Below are 18,196 nucleotides of genomic sequence, written 5' to 3'. Positions count from 1 at the left end.
TGTAACAGGCCTGAATACTATATTCAAGCCAGGATGATTATCCAGTCGCCGTCAAGGGCTATGTCAACCAATCAAATCGTGGTTTACCGACAGTAGTTCGCGGGAGTCGAGATCGAGTAGCTATACTTCGCAACAGCGTGTAAGTGCTGTTTCAAAGTAAATCCGTAGGTGTGATTACGAGAGGCGTCTAGACAAGGAAGCCAAGAAGCGACTTAGAAACACAAGCGAAAAGACCGGAAGACGAGGCTGAGACGGCGACTGAAATAAGATGTGTTTTTTCAACAGGCATTGCGACAATGCTTCAAATCTCGAGGTTGAGGTTGGAAGCGAATGGTAGTCCTAGAACAAGGCTACCATCGGAGCGGGTGGGCGGATAGTAGATGGGGTTCGGGGTCGGAAGTCGGAGGTCGAGATCGAAGATTAGAGACGGGGATCAAGCCGGCGTTGTTTTGTCGAGTTGATATGCAAGGTACAACGTTTGGCGAGATTTGAAGGTGTGGCTGAAAGGTGATGAGACGACCTGAAAGAGGTGATGGAAGGGTTTATTAGATGGCCGAAAGAGGGTGACTCTTGTTTAAAGTGGCCTAAGGGGCGAGGCGTGAGGCGTTGAGGTGAGTGACAGCCTGGCGTGGTGGGATGTGACTCTTCTCGTTTTGCACGGTGGCGAGCCCGAGCAACGTCGGCGGGGGCGTGTGGCAGGTGGTAGCCAGTTGGCGATCTCGGAGAGAGCGTGAGAGAGTGTGTGCGCGGCGGTAGCCTGTGCCTGATTTGGTGCGTGCAATTGCAGTGCGAGGCAAAGCAAGGATGACTAACAACCGGTTCGTCACAGGCACACACAGTGAGTGAGTGAGTGTGGCGAAGGAGCTAATAGCGGGCTGTAGCCTGGACTAACAGGGGAAACAGTGACAATGAAAGTGTATACAGATGGTAGGGTGTAGTAGGTACAACAACGTTGACGGAAATAGAATTCGTATATAGTAAAAGTGTAATATAGGTAGAAGAAACGTGAAAAGGAAATGAATCAGACGGTAAGGAGATGGGTAATGTTGATGATGATAGGAAGGAAGTATGAGTGAGAATGATGGGGGGTAAGTGAGCAATACAGCGAAGTCCGGAGACTGGTAGACTGATTGACTGACTGACACGAAGAGTCACTCAAGTAGAAAGGACAGGACACTTCTCCGTAAAGTCACCTCACTGAGAAGGCGATCTTTCTGGTTCAGGGCCAAGGACGGGCGGGCAAAGGCCGGGGGGAGGCAAGGTTGGTACCTTCGGGCTTGGGCTCGGCTTGGCTGGGCTGGACTGGGCTGGACTGGACCCAGGCAGTGCTGCGCTGTGGTGGGAATCGGTAGGAGAGTTCAAACTGTGACTCTTTGCACCGTCAGGCGGCAAAGAGAATGAGTCTGTTTTTTTTTAAAGGCCAAAAGTCGCAAGGTGCAAGTGAATGCCGCTGCGGCCTGACTGAGTGTCGTGGTTGATTTGTTCTGTTCAGGGAAGGGGATATTACCAAGGTAAAAACAACAAAGTTCAAGAAAGTTCAAGACAAGACGCCGTGGAGAGTGGAGATGTACACGATCCAGAGCAGACTTCAGTGAGTCGCTTGGGATGGATTTAAAGGGTGAAATCGAACATGATGGCGACGATGTCTGTTCGATGGGGGGAGGGGGAAAAGGCGGGAGATGGCAGCGGCGGGCTATGGCATAGTTTTGAATGCTTTGGACAGTGACAGCGTGAGCAAGACCAGGAGGAGAGACGAGTTGAACGCCGGTACCTACGGCGCGCTGCAAAGAGTGCCCAGGACGCGAGGTACTATACCTGATTACAGTTCATACGCTATATACTCACACTGTCTTGCCAAACCCTTGTAGGAGGCTTAACCAGTCAGTGAACTGCTGGATCTCGCGCTGCTGTCTCCCACTGGACTACGTGTTGCCCCTCTTTTCAAGCTCCGTGCGATACCGTGTCTAGATCGCGCATTCTGTACAAGGTTGTGGCCTACCTCGATGGGCCTTGAAGCGTGTCTGCCTTTTGGCATCTCCCCATTGGTTCTCCAATCTCGACAGCGCGTGTTTCTTTCTGTTCCTCCCCCACCCTTTCCAGGCCGCCGCCTCCACCTCCACCTTTCTTGCCCTTCCACTTCCCAACCTGACCTCCATCAAGGCCTCAAGGCATCCAAGAGTCACTTGCTTTGCTGTTCTTCTGTTCTGTTCTGTGCTGTGCTGTGCTGTGCTGTAGATTACGGTGAGGAGATGGATAAGGTTGAGTCAAATTATGCGTGATTAACGCACTAAGAGCCTGACACTTGAATGAATACCTAGGTATGTATGAAAGTCTTGAAAGAGCTTTTTCTATACTGGAAGCTTTGATGCTGAAGATGAACTGCCTTAGATGCCTTCATATTATGCATGCATCATGAATGAAACTGGTGTTTTCCTGGATGGATGAGTGAAATTAGTGACGATGACCAACAACTACTCCGTTCGACTCATCTTTGAACACCTCACTTGGCTGGCCGCTGGTTACTGTTACTGGAACGCCAACCCAAACCTGGCCTGGTTCGTGCATCTCGCGTATCCCTGCCGTCCCGATCACCCTGGTCACCCACCCAACCCTTTCTGGCTTCACTGTGAGTTGTCTGTTCTTGAGATGAAGCCGCCCCCATAGGCTCGGTTTAGGTTCTCATAATCATCTCCATACTTCCAGGCTGCTCCTAGCTTGCCTATGATAGCTGATGCTCGAGGCCCAGGGCTTGGTGCGTGATCTGGTTTAAAATAATATAGATCGTAAAAGCTTGAGACTCCAAGTTCTGGAACCCTGAAAGCACTGAGAGCTTCATGCACAACAAAACCCAGTAACGAACTGCCAGAAAGAAACTTCAACTGGTACCATTCTCCAGACTTGACCATTTTTGGGTCAGCATAGCCCTCCAAAACTTGGCTGCTGATGTACGATGACTCTTTTTCAACTCTTCGGTAGTGCATTGTGCACTTCTCCACCTCCACCTTCTCCGCCATCGTTTCGTGGATTTCGAAGATGACATGTTCATGATAACTCAGAAGAAGATCCTTATTATGACCGGTGTTGGCTCCGTACATGATCGCCCACGTCTTACTGGCTTTGTGTCGTCTCAGCATTTTGAAACCTCACCGTCACCTCTCTTCGCTCTGTAGTGACAGTACAGTGAGCATCAAACAATCCATCCAATGATGCTTCACACTAATATCCGACCATCCAATGGTCTCGAACTATGTGGATATGATGGAATGGCTTTTTGGGGTTTGGGTTTGTCGTAGTATCAGACTCAAGTTCGCTCAACCACTCTGCCCAGTGCCCACACACACAGGCGGTCCAAAAAATAAGCAGGACATAGAAGCCTATTGACAAAATAACTTAGATGTGTTTAGGCATTAAAGCTTAGCTAAGACTGTCCTAATATTTATGGCACCCTTGTCTAAGTCTCGGTTTTTCTTTGACCCACCTGACACAGTAACTCGCTCAACCTCTCTCCAATAACATAACAAACCCCTTATTAAGCTGCATCGTTCTGGCCTCCTCAAAGTTTTCGAGGCATTTTCGAGAAACTTGTAAGAAATTATCAGGCATTTTTCGAAACGGATGCTGCTACAGTGTGCTGTGGTTTTCGCTCACAAGCCATTCAGCACTCTCATCACCTCAGAGACATACCTGAAAAATGTCACCATTTCTCCCTCGAAAGTTCTTAATCTAATGCCTACGGGGAACCCAGGCGTCCCACAATGATCTCACTGCAAATCAACGGTTCCGATCCGGCCCGTCTAATAATCAACACATAAACAGTATTGTATCTCAAATACCCAGACTTTAAGGTGTAGACTATCGAGTGCTGCAATCATGCGCATATTTTATGCCTTTGCGGTAACCTTGAGCATGGACGGTCTGTCTAAAAGAGCATGATCGGGCTGTAAACGTTATCAGGAGACCAGAGTCTGTTTTGGTGTACAGAGTACGGGGAAAAAGTTCCAGAGAGCTCTCATTTAAGTCTGTTTACATTTGAGATGATGCTATTAGTTACCTGTTACTGCTCATTGCACACTCACATTCACTGAAGCTCTGTGGCTATATCTTGATCCCTTGGTCATATTCTTGGTCAGGTTCAGACTGAACATGACTTGGTTGGCTCGATCCTCAACAGATACACAAACTTCCTCTATGGTGTCTCTTTTCCATAGTGTGCCAGATCAACAATTCTCGTCGCACTTGTGTGATGATGAATAATCCCTCTCGAGCCTGGTGTCATGAGAATAACAACATTACGGGCGCCATCATGACTTTGGTTCCACTATGCTTACACACACGGTTTCTCTTAGTTGTGCACGATGTGCGAATACTCTGTTGTCTTTTGCCTGAGCTTGGTCTCTTCCACTTTTGTCCTCCGTGCTGTAGGCATCTATATCTGATTGATGGTGAAACATGAGCGCTTTCTTCATCACGCATCTCAATTTCGTAGACATGATAGACACTCCTTCATCTGGCTCGTGCGCCCACCATCTGTGGCGGCAGCGCTTCCAGTCTCCAGCCCCTTAACATAATCCAATTTCTTTGTGTTTGACTGCATGTATATTCCGCTATGGTCCGCCGTACCGGCTTCCGCTACTACGTAGCATGTTGTGCTGTTCGTCTCATTACGCATCGTCCAGGCTGTACAAATCATTACCTCAGCCGGCCGTGACCATCTCGGCTCAGATATGGGGCCCCGGTCATGGCAGACCCTTAACAGACCTGGGTGAGTAGGGACTTAGTTGCATCTTCACTCGCAGCGTTCCCAAGTAACCTGTCAGTTCATGCTCTTGTCCGCATGTATGATAGCTTGAGTGCTGTTCGTCTGCCTCTGTCAACGCAGCAATTTGTGTCTTTGGGCAAAGGCCAATACATTTGACGTGGATGTATCTTTCTCGACCTTCTTGGTGCGCTGATGGTGTTACTTCCGTAGCCGAAACCCCGCTTGAGAGTGTGTACTCCGGTTGGTTCGTACAGATGTTGGGTGAGTCAGTGGAATACTATTGTTTTTTTCACGTCGGCGCTTGAGCTTGCCGCAATATCTTGGTTCAAGGTCAAACGCAGCATGTTGTTCTACACGGGCCCCTCTGGAGCAAGCTCACATACTCAGAGCAACGCATGAAATAGAACCAGATATGGACTACAGCTGAGATCTGAGTCACAGCAAGACTTCGCCAGTCTACCCTAGACAAGCACCATTGTTGTCACAACACTGCTTAGGTTCTCCAGTGATAACAGGGTATTTTGATGGCCAGAACTACTGCATCGTTATGCTATGTGTGAATGGTTTCTATTCTTGTGCAAGGCGGAGTTGTCTATCTTCGTTGCTAGGTTGCCCGTTGCACCGCCCACCTTAACTTCAGTTACGATTGAATAGCTTAACATAGAGTTCATATTGAAGGATCTTATGACGCACCGCATCGCTGCTTCTCACGGGATCTGAGAGAGTTGACACAACTCACCCGAGCTACCAATCATTCATCCATTTACTGCTGAACCGAATGCGTTGTCACCCACGAGTTGTATTGGATCCATTATGTTCGAGCCTTACTTGAACTTCCGGTGAACCCTTTGCCAAGCTGCCCCCACATTCCGGACCCCGGCCGGCTGCTTCGGTGCCCCGACCGCTCTCACAAGGTTATGTTACTGTAGGGTTCTCTCCCTGATAGTTCGTCATACGGTACGAGGTTACGATCCTTTATGCCGTGTTTCGCCAACCATTTGCTTACGTATGTAGAGTTTGTCAGAACTATAGTCCAGCAACGAACTTAAAGAAACTGCAGCTATCTTATCCGAGATGGCCTTCCGGGTTCCAAAGTCCCATCCAGATGGATCTCTATCCCTACCCTGGCTCTCGACCTCTTCACCGTCAGATCTTAGGACATCTGCCCACCTACGAAAACGTGGTTGCCTAACCCTGTTCATGCCTTGCACATCCATCATCCCTGTTCTCATATTCCTGCCACATGAAACGGGCATCGAATCAGATCAGATCTTGCCTTCTGCCTACTGAACTTGCTAAGACAATCGTCATCGTCATCGCCGTGCCGAATCGTGAATGTAAAACAAAACCTTGTCAAATTAGGCACCGTTCGAGAAGTCAGGGGGAACAGCGGGTATACTGAGCCAAAGTCCATAGAAGTCAGAAGCTGATATCGACTGTATTCGGATAAGTCACACGGCAAGAGTTTATTTATACTCCACAGCAAAAAACACAGAAGGCTCTTCAGAAACATGAAGGTTCCCTGAAAGAGTGAAGCGTCAAAGGAGGGGATGTCACCCTGTCAGACAACTCCAAGTGTTGATCAGGCGGAGAGGCTTTGCACCAAAAAGATGATCGTGAAAGGCTGAATCAAGTATGAATGCTAGAACCTTCTGGGTACCATACCCTCTCCAACACAGACAGAGAAACAAAGAAAATAGGGACAAGGCTACGGTATCAATACAGGCACGCACCAACGATACAACTGTGCCTGAAGTAGCCAGATGTAGAAAGCCATCGATGTGACAAATATTTATGTCCAACGACATCCTTTCACTCACACAATCGGCAGTCCTGCCACGATTGTTGATTCCATGTCATGATCCCGGCGACCGTGCGCACGTTCGATATGAACGATACTATTCAGGCAAATACATAAGCAACCACTACTGTCACCTTGGAAGCTTACGTTTAGTGTCCTGAGCTGAGCAGCTCGTCTGCCTTGGAATAGTCCGGGCAACATAAGCACTTGCAAAGGAGAAGGTTGACTCCATGTCAGGAACAAACACGCCACCAACGATGCATACTGTAAATCCGAGCGTTACTTGGGCTGACGAGAGAATCGCATTTCAGATGACAGGAGGAATTTTCCGAACTCATCTTATCCGTGTGTCAGACCCAGTGACTTACAATATTGCGACAGCAGCCCGGCAGATCAGCTGTGAACAACATCCTCAGCCACAGAACAAGACATCGAGGGCAATACAAGCAGGTCCATGTATTGTTAACACTACGTGAATGGTTCAAGACCCGGGAGCTGGCAGATACGTCACATAGTTGTCACACAGTGAATGCACCAGACTGAGTAATACAAATCCATTGAATACATAATCAATACAAGTGACCAAGACTAAAACGGTTGCAACTTTTGCCCTTCGCTAGCTTAATATCTCAATTCCAATTTCCCAGCTTCTTAATATCGGACCGTAGCAGCGAAAGGAGTTGGCTCTTGTCGTGGTGATGCCCATCACCGCTGTGTCAGACACTTTAGGAAGCCATGTAAGTGCTGGCATCGACACCCTCCTTGGGGAATTCACTGTTGAAGGGTATTAGCTGAAGAAACGCCACGAATAGATGATAGTTTGACTTACGGAAGAGCGACCTCAAATCGCTTCTCGATCTCCTTGAGCACCTCCTGGTCTTGGTCGGTACTGACGAACGAGATGGCCAGACCCTTGGTTCCGAATCGTCCAGCACGACCCACTCGGTGCAGGTAGGAGCTGGCATCGTTGGACAGATCATAATTGATCGCCAGGTTGATACGCTCGATATCAATACCTCGTCCGAAAACATCGGTGGCAACACAGATTCTCTTCTTGAACTCCTTGAACTCCTTGTAACGACGGATACTATGTGATATTAGATATTATTAGACACTTATCAGATCGGTCACTTACCGTTCTTCCTGACTGACACCGGAGTGGACGGCGATCGAAGGAAAGTTGCACTCTCGGAGGAGCTTGTCAAGCTCAGTAGCGCGGACAGTGCTGCGCACAAAGATGATGACCTGGTTGAACTGGAGATCGTCCAGGAGTTCGTTGAGCTTACGGTTCTTCTCCTTCTCTTCTAGCTTGATGTAGTACTGCTGAAGACCGTGAAGAGTGAGCTTGGTGTCCTCATCGACGTAGTGCTCAGTGGGATTCTGCATGAACTTTCGGCAGATAGGCTTGACCTCCTCGGAGAGGGTGGCCGAAAACATCATGACCTGCTTCTGCTGAGGAGTAGCACGGAAGACGTCCTGGACATCAGTGCGCATGTCTAGCTTGATTAGTGTCTATTGTTGGGGAAAATTGAAGCAGAACTCACCAGGCTGGTCAAGCATCTTGTCACACTCGTCCAGCACGAAGATGCGGACACTACCAAGACGCAGAGCCTTGTCACGAACAAGAGCCTTAAGACGACCGGGAGTACCGACGATGATGTGAGGGCAAGTCTCCTTGTTCTTGAGGGTCTCCATGTCGGTCTTGATGGGGGTACCGCCATAGAAGACGCCGGTCTTGATGTCGGGCATGTACTTGCTGAAACGGTTGTACTCGTCGCGAATCTGGTAGGCGAGCTCACGAGTGTGGCACATAACGACCACAGAGACCTCTCCGTTCACTGGTTCGACTTGCTGTAGGGTAGCAAGAACAAAGACAGCAGTCTTTCCTAGACCGGACTTGGCCTGGCAGATAATGTCACCACCGAGGAGGGCCTGGGGGATACAGGTTTGTTGGACTGTCGATCGAATCGATGTTAGAGCGGGTTCTAAGAAGCAAACGAACGACGGGTGTAATGTCAAATGTCCGTCCATCGTCGCAGCTTAGCCATAATGATTTCTCGCACTTTCCACCGACGCGGTGATACAGAAGGGCGTGATGGCAACCCGAAGGTCAACATTTGAAGCCAAATGATTGCGCAAGCAACCGTGGCAGAGAAGTACCAAGAGCTCCTCGATGTCCTTTGAAGTTTTCCTCGTTTCGCCCTGGTTTTTTCACTAGAAATCCGCCCGCAACAAATAATGTCTTATCCGCTTTCACGAGATAATTCTGACAACGAAGTTGCGGTTTTGCGGAGAGCCACGTCTCTCAACCGTGGGCTTATTCCGCCCGGATGCTCGGACCACCTCAAAATCTATCCTGAACCACCTCTGACGACGACGATGATAACGATTGCGGAAAGAATTGGCCATTTGGTTTTGCTTGCGAGATGGACGGACGCTTGAAGGAAGGGGATATGATGACTTAGGGTATTAGAATATCAGGACTGACCCTCCGATGGATGCTCGAAACCGCAGTCGGCGATGGCGCGGAGCAACTCGGCCTTGAGGAGGAAATCGCGGAAACCGGTCGAATGGATACCGACGTAGCTGCCCTTCTTGTCGACATTGTTACCAGCGGCGAGCTCGCCCTTCTTGCCGTTGGAGGTGGTCGCGGCGGTCTCGTTGCCACCGATCTCCTCGTCGGAGTAATCAATGAGATCTTCCTCGTGAGACATGCTGGTTGTGATTCACGAGCTGTTAGATTGTTGATGTGGAAGCTATCGCTGAAGCTGTTCTTTGCAGCGGAGCTGTGATGACGAGTCTGACGCGGTACGAACCGAGTCGCGTCGCCGTGGAAAGTTGAAAACGCGGCGTAGATGTGCCGCTGAAATAGAAAAAACGATGAATGAAGCAAATTTGAGAAGTGTGAGGAGGAAGGAGATGAATCGAACCCAGTCTCGTTCCAAGAGTGACTTGAAGGAGTCTTTGTTGAGGCTGAGAAGGGAGGTGCTAGAAAGAGGCAGGAGCAGTGCAAGGCGGCTGCTGGCTAGGAGGTCCGTGCACAATATATCACGTGAGCGTGCTCAACACAGTGCTAAGTTTACAGGATGCACTAACACATGAGAATTGGACCGTAACTAACTGAACTGCAGCTTCAACCTGAACCATCATTCTGTCTATCCAAAACATCGAGTCTAGAGAAAACTCGATGGCGAAAGGAAAAGAAAATAAGAGCGTCCAGAACCGCATCATATACTCCAGAGCATCATATCTCTACCAAGCAGCTTCATACCTTGCTAAGCAGCAATCTTCAGTCGGGCAAGATGGTCTATTAAAATTCTCAACCGTAGGCCAAGGCAACAGTGCTCTTGCGCCAACAAAGAACGAACAGAAAGCGCTGCTAAACATGTCTCGACAAGCTGTGACAGACCTGCGTGCTGTAACACAGAAAGCGCAAATTCGACAAAGCCCGGCGATGAAACAAACTATGTGCAAGTTTTGCAATACTCTGCAGATTGACGGTGACACCTGCACGTCATCCGTGGAGAATGCTAGCAAAGGAGGCAGAAAACCCTGGGCCGACGTCCTGACCATCAAGTGCAGAACCTGCGGCAATGTTAAGAGATACCCCGTCAGTGCCCCGAGACAAAAGAGGAAAACCCTGCGCAATTTGGGTCGGCAAGAAGGCACAGAAGAAAGCAGCAACGAAATCAGGGAATACAAATCTACAACACAAACGACGCCGAATGAGACACCAGTCCAAACGCCAGGCCCATGAGATGAAAGCAGAAATGGTCTTAACGGTCAGACACACAGGTCCGCATCGAACGCTCTATGAGAAGTGCGTGGTTGAGAAATTACTCTACTCACGGGTCACGCTTGATCCTCATCTGCCAGAAGAACAATGCCATACGGTCATCAAAATCGCTGTATATCTGGGATCATTTGTGTATGAAGGTATGTTGCAGCATAGCCGGGCATGACCGCTGTCATACAATAGCTGAGTTGGCGCTCACGTCAACCAACGTACAGCCCCAACCATTGCAGTTAAAAACTTAAATCAATTAGAGAGAACCGGGGCTGTTAATAAAACAAGGCCCACGCTGTGTCTTCTCTTCCTTCCGTTAATAAACATTTCATTGTTACCCCTGTGTGATCAGCACTCGAGTGCTTATTTTCCTGGCTGCCCGGCTTCTTTGACACTCTCCTCCCCTAAAACCTTACTCGCCGCCATGAACCTGTTTTCTGTAAGGTACTATGTTCTCCTAGAGTGGACAGTATTGGTAACATCACTTACAATCCGCCGTGCCAGCTGCCCAGTCCCCGCATGGCTTCCGCCTGGACGCTCGTCATGCGTAATAAGTTTTCAGTGTCGGAAAGATTGGATGATAGTTGAGCAAGCTGTGAGTTGAGTTGTGCCTATTAAGAGTACGCAGACGTTAGAAAAAATTCTATAAACAGATAAAGAAGAACGAAATGGTGTAATTTAAGTACATGGCAAAGCTATAACCGCAAAGAAGATGCTTTAGGACAAGGCAATGGGAAACTCACAAGTTGTCTTGTTTTGACGGCGCTCCCGCTCGACACCATGCTCTGTCGCACATGAGCACCGGTCACGTTGCGTGTAGCCATAAGCAAGTCTATCTAATCCCTTGCCTGAGTGTTTATGGACGATACAAAAACGTAGCGGTAGGGTTTGGTGTGTTGTTACGGCTGGGAACTAGCCAGGCTTAGTAAATAGCGCGAGAGAATAGGTTGTGCCTCAATTAGAAAAGACTGAGGATGAGAATCAAATAAGAAGAGATCTCCAGCTCTGGAAGCTTCAAAGTGCTTGTACGTTGTGTGGTGTTGTATTGTATTGTATTGTACCTGATGGATGATTGACATTGGTGGTGGTTTGTTTACCTACAAATATGTACCTAGGTGGGGCCGCTTGAGCTGACCCATGCATGCACTCAATAGCTCCATTGGGGCTTCACCAGAGTTGATCACGGCTTTACAAAAAAAACATTCATATTTCAATACCCTTGAGACCTGTCGTTTGTGTTTCTATATTGTGAACACCAATCTAACAGTTCGGACAGCAAAATATGTATGCGCTGTATAGCACCAATCATAATGTCTATGTATTTGCTTTCTGAATCTAGTAGACTAACCCCCCGGATCACTACCACCAAAGAAACAGGAGTCAGCCTTGGTATAAGTGATCAGGTGACTGGATATCATCATTCATTTATATCCCCAACCACACAACCCGAAGCAAAGCAATCTCATGCTCTCTTGTCCCCGAAATGGTGTCAGACAGAACCTCCTACTACTGTCGTGGAGAATGAGATGTGATTTTGTAGCTGTGTCTCTCTCGTCCGACTATAGGCGAGGTTGAACTTTGTAAAGTATACCCCTTTCGGTCATTATACAGAAGTTACGGTAATACCACTTGAATAGGTACCTAGCTAAGAGGATTAGACATCCATTGTTAGGTTGTAGATGGACGTTCTAGATCCTCGTCCGCTGCAGGACCCCGGGACGCATCTCTACCATGGTCGGTAGTCTGTAGAAGAAGTCAACCTACAAAGATGTATAAAGGAACGGATAGAAGAAAAGAATACGTAAAGTCTTATGCTTGGTATGCGGAATGATGAAATCGGAGTAATATATCCCTGTCATACCAATGGTTCAGACGTCACAATATAGGTACACCGACGGCTTTCAGCAGCGGCGTCTCATTCAGCCCAACTTGGCCCAGACACGAAGGATGCGAGTGTAGGACCAACTGGTCATTCAGCCTTCTGAGAGACCAAATCAACTTGTATGCTGACTTGGTGCCAAGGCTTGGCAGTGAATATCCTTTTGGAGACCCAGACTGACAGGTGTTGATCAAGATGTTAATGTCGCCTATATAACAAGGCTTTGAGGCCCCCCAAAAGGTCACTGATCAATTCATACTTAATTGTAATATTACTCAACTCTTATCTTTGGTTGTCGTCCTTCAGCATGAAGAGAGTCTTTTCCCTGACAGCCTTGGCTTCCTCGGCCGTCGCATTTCGTGGTGGTTGGGGCGTCGGCGGGTCTCCTGGCAACTTCTCTACGACAGAATGGCAGGCTCGCTTCGAGGACGCCAACGCAACAGGAACATACTATTTCGACGCCTACAAGGTCTCGGACAGCTTCCCACCTAACAAGACTGTCAGTGGCTGGTCGGCTACCATTCGAGTAGCCAATATCACCGACGACCCCGAAGAAGGGAGTGTCCCGTATCCAGGTACCGACATCAGTATCAAAGCTCCGGATGGGATGGAGATGCCAGAGTCCAACTCTACCGAGTGGCAGGCCTGCATGGCAGTTTGGACTCCTGGCATTCTCACTTCGGGGGCTACCAGCGATGCTCAACACGACGATGGAGACTGTAGCTCGTTTCTCTCGGATGAATGTATTGATGCCATCAGAGCTTCAGCAGCTGGCTTTTACTTCGAAGGCGAGAGATGTGCCACTGTCCCTTTCGTCCCTGACGTATGCAAGAAGTGGTATGGGGAGTCGGGCGACATATCTAGTGGCAGCAGTAAGTCTAGTCATTCAGTATCTGTTTTCGCAATACCATCTTAACTTTCATACAGTCAGCGGAAACTTCAGCAGTATATTCAACGGCAGTACTATGTTCAGTGGGCGTCCACTGCTGGTAGGAGACAGCGAACGCGTGCAGACCGAGGAGGAAGCTTATAATGAGGCGATTCGTAGTGTTTATACGGTCATGATTAACTGGGGCCGACGTGATTCGTTGTCTTGGAGCTCAGATGATATCTTGCAGCCTACACTATTGTGCTTGCGTACAAGGAACATCACAGAAGGAAGTGAGGGTCCCAACACTGGTGCCAGAGCAGCGGTTCATGCACCCATGGCGCTGGTTATGTCCATGTTAGTTGCAGTTCTGCTGGTGTACTAAGCCTTCTGGAGACGGAATAGATGAAACATTCACAATAAGGCCTCGTTGACTAACACAATGTATATGTAGGAGTTTGAGGCTTAGATTGAAGATTTCCTGAAACCTCCGTTGGGGTTTCAAAATTCGATACAGCAATGATAACGATGGCCCTCTACCGTAAACTCTAAGCCTGCACTTCTCAGTTCTCTTCACGTATTTCAATAGCTGTGTGATGTAGAGTTCCATCATAGGGTCTAAATAGAGTCCTAAACAAAGTGTCAGGGCTTATCTTGTTAACTAAATCAACATCCATCACTTGGGCACATGCCATTGATAGGTACGTCTATAGACACATGACTTCATTCACAAACATGCTGAACAAGAAGGTATAGAGCGATCAAAGGTCGAAATAGAACGTCTCTCAATGTATTTCATCACTGGTCTCTTTCCTACCACTATTGAGTATCTATGTATGTTTCCAACAGAAAACACGCAAGCCTTATGGACAAGTTTCCTACTGACATTCCATGACTTCTCGCAATGAACAGATTAACCAGAAAAGAAACAACCATCCATAGTCTAATTTACTTGTGTAATCCCCGTTTGCTGCCTCCATCCGACTTTTTTCATGACATACCCACGCAAACATCTGGGAGGGCGCTTCGATAATCGATGAAAAAACAAAGACTTGCTTGGCTTATGCAATGCCTTGGTTCTGTCCATCTACCTCCTCACCCGCTACCGGCCCTTCCATTACTTATTCCCAAATCGCCCTCCCAAAGATGGGCTTCGGCCTTCTTTAATATTCCAATCTGTTGATACAAGCTTTGTCCTGTGGTGTCCCTACACCCGGAAGGGTTATCAACAGGGCTGGCAACAACGGAAAGTCGATTATATGCTGAAAAAGCGCCAGAATATGATCCCTGATTCCAATGCGGTATTACCAAAGATAGGCTACTTCTGTTTGATCGTTCAATGTGTATGTACGGGGTTTGTTGGGAACGGAATAATTAAAGACGTTAAGTCTGAGAATAGTCCAAAGTGACTGTGACTTTGTCGTGTCGTTGCGTTTTTCTCGATGGAGCTGAGGCGTATAATAAAAACAAAACAAAAAAAAAAAAAACGGTCGTCTTCGCCGAGTGGCGTGTCGTATAGTTGTTCAAGCCAGATGAGTATATGTAATACAGATGGCCTCAGCAGGTCCAGCAATGAGGAAGCCAATGTTTGGTCCCCTATTGGCGGCGTAAAAGAGCATAACCGGAACTCCAAAACTGCGAAAAACCAGAACCTCGAAAACCCATTCGTCGAACATTAAGTTAGGGTCAAATCAGGAGAACCCAGCGTTATAGCTCGTCCGATATCACCGCCGTCAGAGCGCATCCTAACGCACGCCGATCGGGGGTCGTGGAGGTAAGCTACCTTGACTGCTATTTGCAGATTGTTCGGAGTCAAATTCACCACTGCCCGCGCTAGCGCTCGCACTACCCGTCAGACTGCGAACATTCCTAGGCTTAGTTTGATGGAGGGCGCTCACCCCTATATGTTGTTCAACTTGTTGCGGTGCTACTGAGTTTCCGTGGCCCGGTGGGTGTCGGGGGACAGGTTGGCGAACACCATCAGGAGGTGATGGCCTTCCGTTCATGCCAGGGGCAGGACCATAGCCACCCGGTGGTGATCCTCGACGGCTGCCGCCGCCGCGCATCGATGGAGGGTAGGGATTCCCGGGGGACTGGCTTGCGCGTCGAGGGAAAGCACCATTCATCCCAGGAGGTCCTCCAGGACCGGGGCCGTACTGCATCTCGTCAAGCCTTGAGGCAGTCAGTGAATTCGCTCTAGAGCCAGCGTTCATTGCACCACGATCGACTGATCCATAACGATCCGAGGAGCAACTCATAAGAGGGTCCTCAAGAATGTTCTCGGTTGTCATGGAGCTGTGGGCGCCGCCGACCTGGCTGGATCTGTTACGTCCGAAGTTGGGTCTGAACCGACCACCTCGAGTAGGAGGTGGCATGTCGTCGGGGTTACGGCGAAACTGGCTTGGAGTAGGTCCTGGCGCCTTTCGATTCTTTCTTGATGTTACACTCATCATGTCAAAATTATCAGGGTCGATCATTGGGGCGCCGGCGTTGGCTGTAGGGTCAAAGTAGTCGTCGTCGTCATCATCGTCTTCGTCAAACACCTGCTTGCTGTTGCGCATTGGATGAGGACCACGACGAGGTCCGGGACCTCCAGGAGGTCCAGGCGGGGGCGGTCCACGACGCATTCGCATTTCCTGTTCACGCAGAGCCATCTCCCGCTGTCTCAAAGCCAGTTCTCGCTCCCTTAAATTGACATCTGACGGGTCGCCTGTGACGGATGGCTCAGAACCTTCAGGAATATCATCATAGAGCACCAAGTGAGAGAATTCCTCCAAATTAGTGTCTTCTAGTGAGCCTCTTCTTGAAGGCTGACGCGATCCACCGCCATTAATAGAAGGAGGGGGTCGGCCATAGCCATTCGGTGGCCCGCCATTCATAGGGGGTGGGCCGCGGCGCATACCGCCTTGGCTGAAATTTGACGAGTTTCGAGGTCTGGGCTGACGAGGCGGCATTCCGTTGCCGTTGGGCATGCCGTTCATCATAGGACGGTGGCTGTTCTGAGAAGGCATTCGGGGCACTGTCTGTGCTGAAGGGGATGCTGGTGGCATAATGTTCGCGTTCGGATCGCCAGGCTTGGGTCTGTTGCGATTGACAAGGTTGAGGTTATGGAGGATTGAGTAGAGGGTCTCGATTCGTGGAAGTGTTATGTTCGAGTCTCTGGCCAACTTAACAGGCGACCCTAGGTAAGTCTCAACCTCCATCGGTCTTCGAGCAACATAGTCTTGCCACATGATACTCTCTCCCGAGGCCTTGGACATCTCGTCCATTGTCTTCTTCTTGAACTCGGGTTCAAATTTGCACCCGTTGGCGTCAGCTAGGCGAAGTAGCTCGTCAATGACGTCTGAAACCATGTCCTTAACACCAACCTTTTCTAGAAGCAAGGTATGATTGGGTGTTTCGAATATAACGCTGATGGGGTGGAATGCGATAGGGCTGGGTTGTGAGTTAGCAATGTCTATTCAAGAGTGTGGAAGACAAACCCTATGACTCTCTCGTATTGCTGTTGGCGGATGTTTGGCGAGACCTTGCACTCTACCTGGCCGGAGCTGAGGGTCATTGCCAAGGCCTGTGCCATATCCTCTTGTATACTCTGTGGAATATTGTTGGGGTTATTAGCTGGGCCAATCCAAATATCGGTTGGGCCCTTGTGTTCGAATTCACTCTGGCCAAGTTGTGTGAGTTCGGCGCCTGAAACGAGTGACAGGACCACGTTGGTAGGGAATCGCTCCTCCAATGCAGCTTCGACTCCGAGGGTGTGTGTTGTATTAACAAGAATACATGTGTGTTGAGGAGTTACGACGGAGTCAATGACGGAGGCGAGATCGTATACGTCAGGCAACGCCTTAACGCATAGTACAACATAATCGAAGGGGGCGTCTCGAGCGCTGGCGGCGTCCTCGGGATTTCGAACAACTGTAATTGAGATATCAGTATGCTGCAAAAGAAGCTAGATAGCAAGGAAAGTCATACCGTGTCGAGGCTTGAACCGTTCGTTGCCAAATATCGGCGACCTTGAAACCTTAATTAGCTAACAATCGGGGATCATTCAGCTCTGATTCACCTACTTGAACGAGATTCCATATTGTGCCACATGCTCGTAACCAGACTTCCAAACGAGGGTCACATCACACGCATTCGTGGCCTGGAGTCGCCATGACAAAAATGCTGAGACGGGATTGCCTCCCACTGAACAGAAGGACATTAGCTGACGGTTCGCCATGACGAGCAGCAAAGGTGGGACGCTACACGAACAACCGTCCTGACGGTTGGCGTGAGGTATTCAGGGCAAACGAATGAATAGAAGATAAAGGGATAAGAAAGAGGGCAAGAGATGGCGTTGAACTGATGAAAGAATGGTATGGAGGTGCCAGCTGACTTGAGATGACGCGACCGTTCACCTCTGGTTTCTATGTGAACTAGCCCTAGGTATGAAGGGAGAATTGTAAGAAAAGAGACGACAAACCTGATAGAATCTTGAGCCGGGGCGATACAGGCGCCATAGTGTCTGGCGGGTCCTAATGTGGAATAGTGGCCTAGGCCAGCGAGGGTATAGCGGAGCGGTTTCTAACGACGGACCCGTAGCCTCGGGGCGTATATTGGGTACCACAGCAGGACGTAACAAGATCCGGAGCACCTCCCTAGTGGATGGCAGGGTATGGATAAGCTTCAACTGACGATGACTGCCGTTTTTTGAGAGTCGCAATGTGAGCGACGAGAATGATACGAGAATCTAAGGCGATAGTGCAGCTCGACAGTGCATGTAGCGGCTCGGGAGGATGAGACTATCGAATAGGAACGTCGCCAGCGAGGCGTGGCAGGCGAAGAAATGGCGGCGGAAGTGACAGCCAGCAGTAGAAACAACGAGCGACGGGCCAAAATCGTGGCGTAAGCGGCAGGATGGCGTGCCAGGGGTGTTCTGTAGCGGCGTTTCGTGCGTCAATTCGCGATAGGTAATGAAGCAGCGAGAACTCGACAGTCGGCAAGTACAGTAGTGAGTGTGACGAGTGGGACGAAAGCTGAGATGGCCTCGGTGGACGGTGCACCAAATGGGGGGGTGGGAGATTATCTGGGGATTGTAGTCGGACAGACTGTAAGAGCGA

General features: G+C 49.2%; 4 protein-coding genes across 4 annotated transcripts; 2 read left to right on the top strand and 2 right to left on the bottom strand.

The window, feature by feature from the left end:
• Positions 1-7,099: 7,099 nt before the first annotated feature.
• B0J16DRAFT_342039 (P-loop containing nucleoside triphosphate hydrolase protein) lies at positions 7,100-9,528 on the bottom strand. The gene is made up of 5 exons (XM_046127870.1): positions 9,049-9,528; positions 8,105-8,515; positions 7,696-8,056; positions 7,390-7,647; positions 7,100-7,334 (listed from the first exon to the last, which is right to left on the bottom strand). Exons 1-5 carry the CDS (start codon positions 9,272-9,274, stop codon positions 7,286-7,288), a joined length of 1,305 nt encoding a protein of 434 aa, XP_045983203.1. The 5' UTR covers positions 9,275-9,528; the 3' UTR covers positions 7,100-7,285.
• A 159-nt stretch (positions 9,529-9,687) lies between these two features.
• B0J16DRAFT_136186 (RNAse P Rpr2/Rpp21/SNM1 subunit domain-containing protein) lies at positions 9,688-10,574 on the top strand. The gene has a single exon (XM_046121813.1). The coding sequence runs from the start codon at positions 9,748-9,750 to the stop codon at positions 10,315-10,317; it is 570 nt and encodes a 189-aa protein (XP_045983202.1). The 5' UTR covers positions 9,688-9,747; the 3' UTR covers positions 10,318-10,574.
• Positions 10,575-12,533: 1,959 nt separating this feature from the next.
• B0J16DRAFT_414901 (uncharacterized protein) lies at positions 12,534-13,479 on the top strand (the record flags this gene model as incomplete). The annotated part of the gene is made up of 2 exons (XM_046133481.1): positions 12,534-13,098; positions 13,154-13,479. The coding sequence occupies 2 exons, from the start codon at positions 12,534-12,536 to the stop codon at positions 13,477-13,479; spliced, it is 891 nt and encodes a 296-aa protein (XP_045983201.1).
• Positions 13,480-14,558: 1,079 nt separating this feature from the next.
• Positions 14,559-17,543, bottom strand: B0J16DRAFT_342031 (ketopantoate reductase PanE/ApbA-domain-containing protein). The gene is made up of 4 exons (XM_046127869.1): positions 17,162-17,543; positions 17,067-17,107; positions 16,577-17,009; positions 14,559-16,529 (listed from the first exon to the last, which is right to left on the bottom strand). The coding sequence occupies exons 1-4, from the start codon at positions 17,314-17,316 to the stop codon at positions 14,840-14,842; spliced, it is 2,319 nt and encodes a 772-aa protein (XP_045983200.1). The 5' UTR covers positions 17,317-17,543; the 3' UTR covers positions 14,559-14,839.
• Positions 17,544-18,196: the final 653 nt, after the last annotated feature.

The sequence above is a fragment of the Fusarium flagelliforme genome (assembly GCF_020744385.1).
Source record: "Fusarium flagelliforme strain FIESC 12 MPI-CAGE-AA-0113 chromosome Unknown B0J16scaffold_4, whole genome shotgun sequence".
NCBI lineage: Eukaryota > Fungi > Ascomycota > Sordariomycetes > Hypocreales > Nectriaceae > Fusarium > Fusarium flagelliforme.
The sequence above is the reverse complement of the archived record's forward strand: the minus strand, read 5'-3'. Positions and strand labels throughout refer to the sequence as shown.

Bases quoted from the DNA above. Each gene is read 5' to 3' on its own strand.
- B0J16DRAFT_342039 (XM_046127870.1), bottom strand. From the start codon at position 9,274: ATGTCTCACGAGGAAGATCTCATTGATTACTCCGACGAGGAGATCGGT. The intron at 8,516-9,048 runs GTCAGTCCTGAT...TTCGATCGACAG, and splicing joins TTTCGAGCATCCATCGGAGG to TCCAACAAACCTGTATCCCC. The intron at 7,648-7,695 runs GTAAGTGACCGA...AATATCACATAG, and splicing joins GGTGTCAGTCAGGAAGAACG to TATCCGTCGTTACAAGGAGT.
- B0J16DRAFT_136186 (XM_046121813.1), top strand. From the start codon at position 9,748: ATGGCGAAAGGAAAAGAAAATAAGAGCGTCCAGAACCGCATCATATAC.
- B0J16DRAFT_342031 (XM_046127869.1), bottom strand. From the start codon at position 17,316: ATGGCGAACCGTCAGCTAATGTCCTTCTGTTCAGTGGGAGGCAATCCC. The intron at 17,108-17,161 runs GTAGGTGAATCA...TAAGGTTTCAAG, and splicing joins CAATATGGAATCTCGTTCAA to GTCGCCGATATTTGGCAACG. The intron at 17,010-17,066 runs GTATGACTTTCC...TCTCAATTACAG, and splicing joins ACGGTTCAAGCCTCGACACG to TTGTTCGAAATCCCGAGGAC.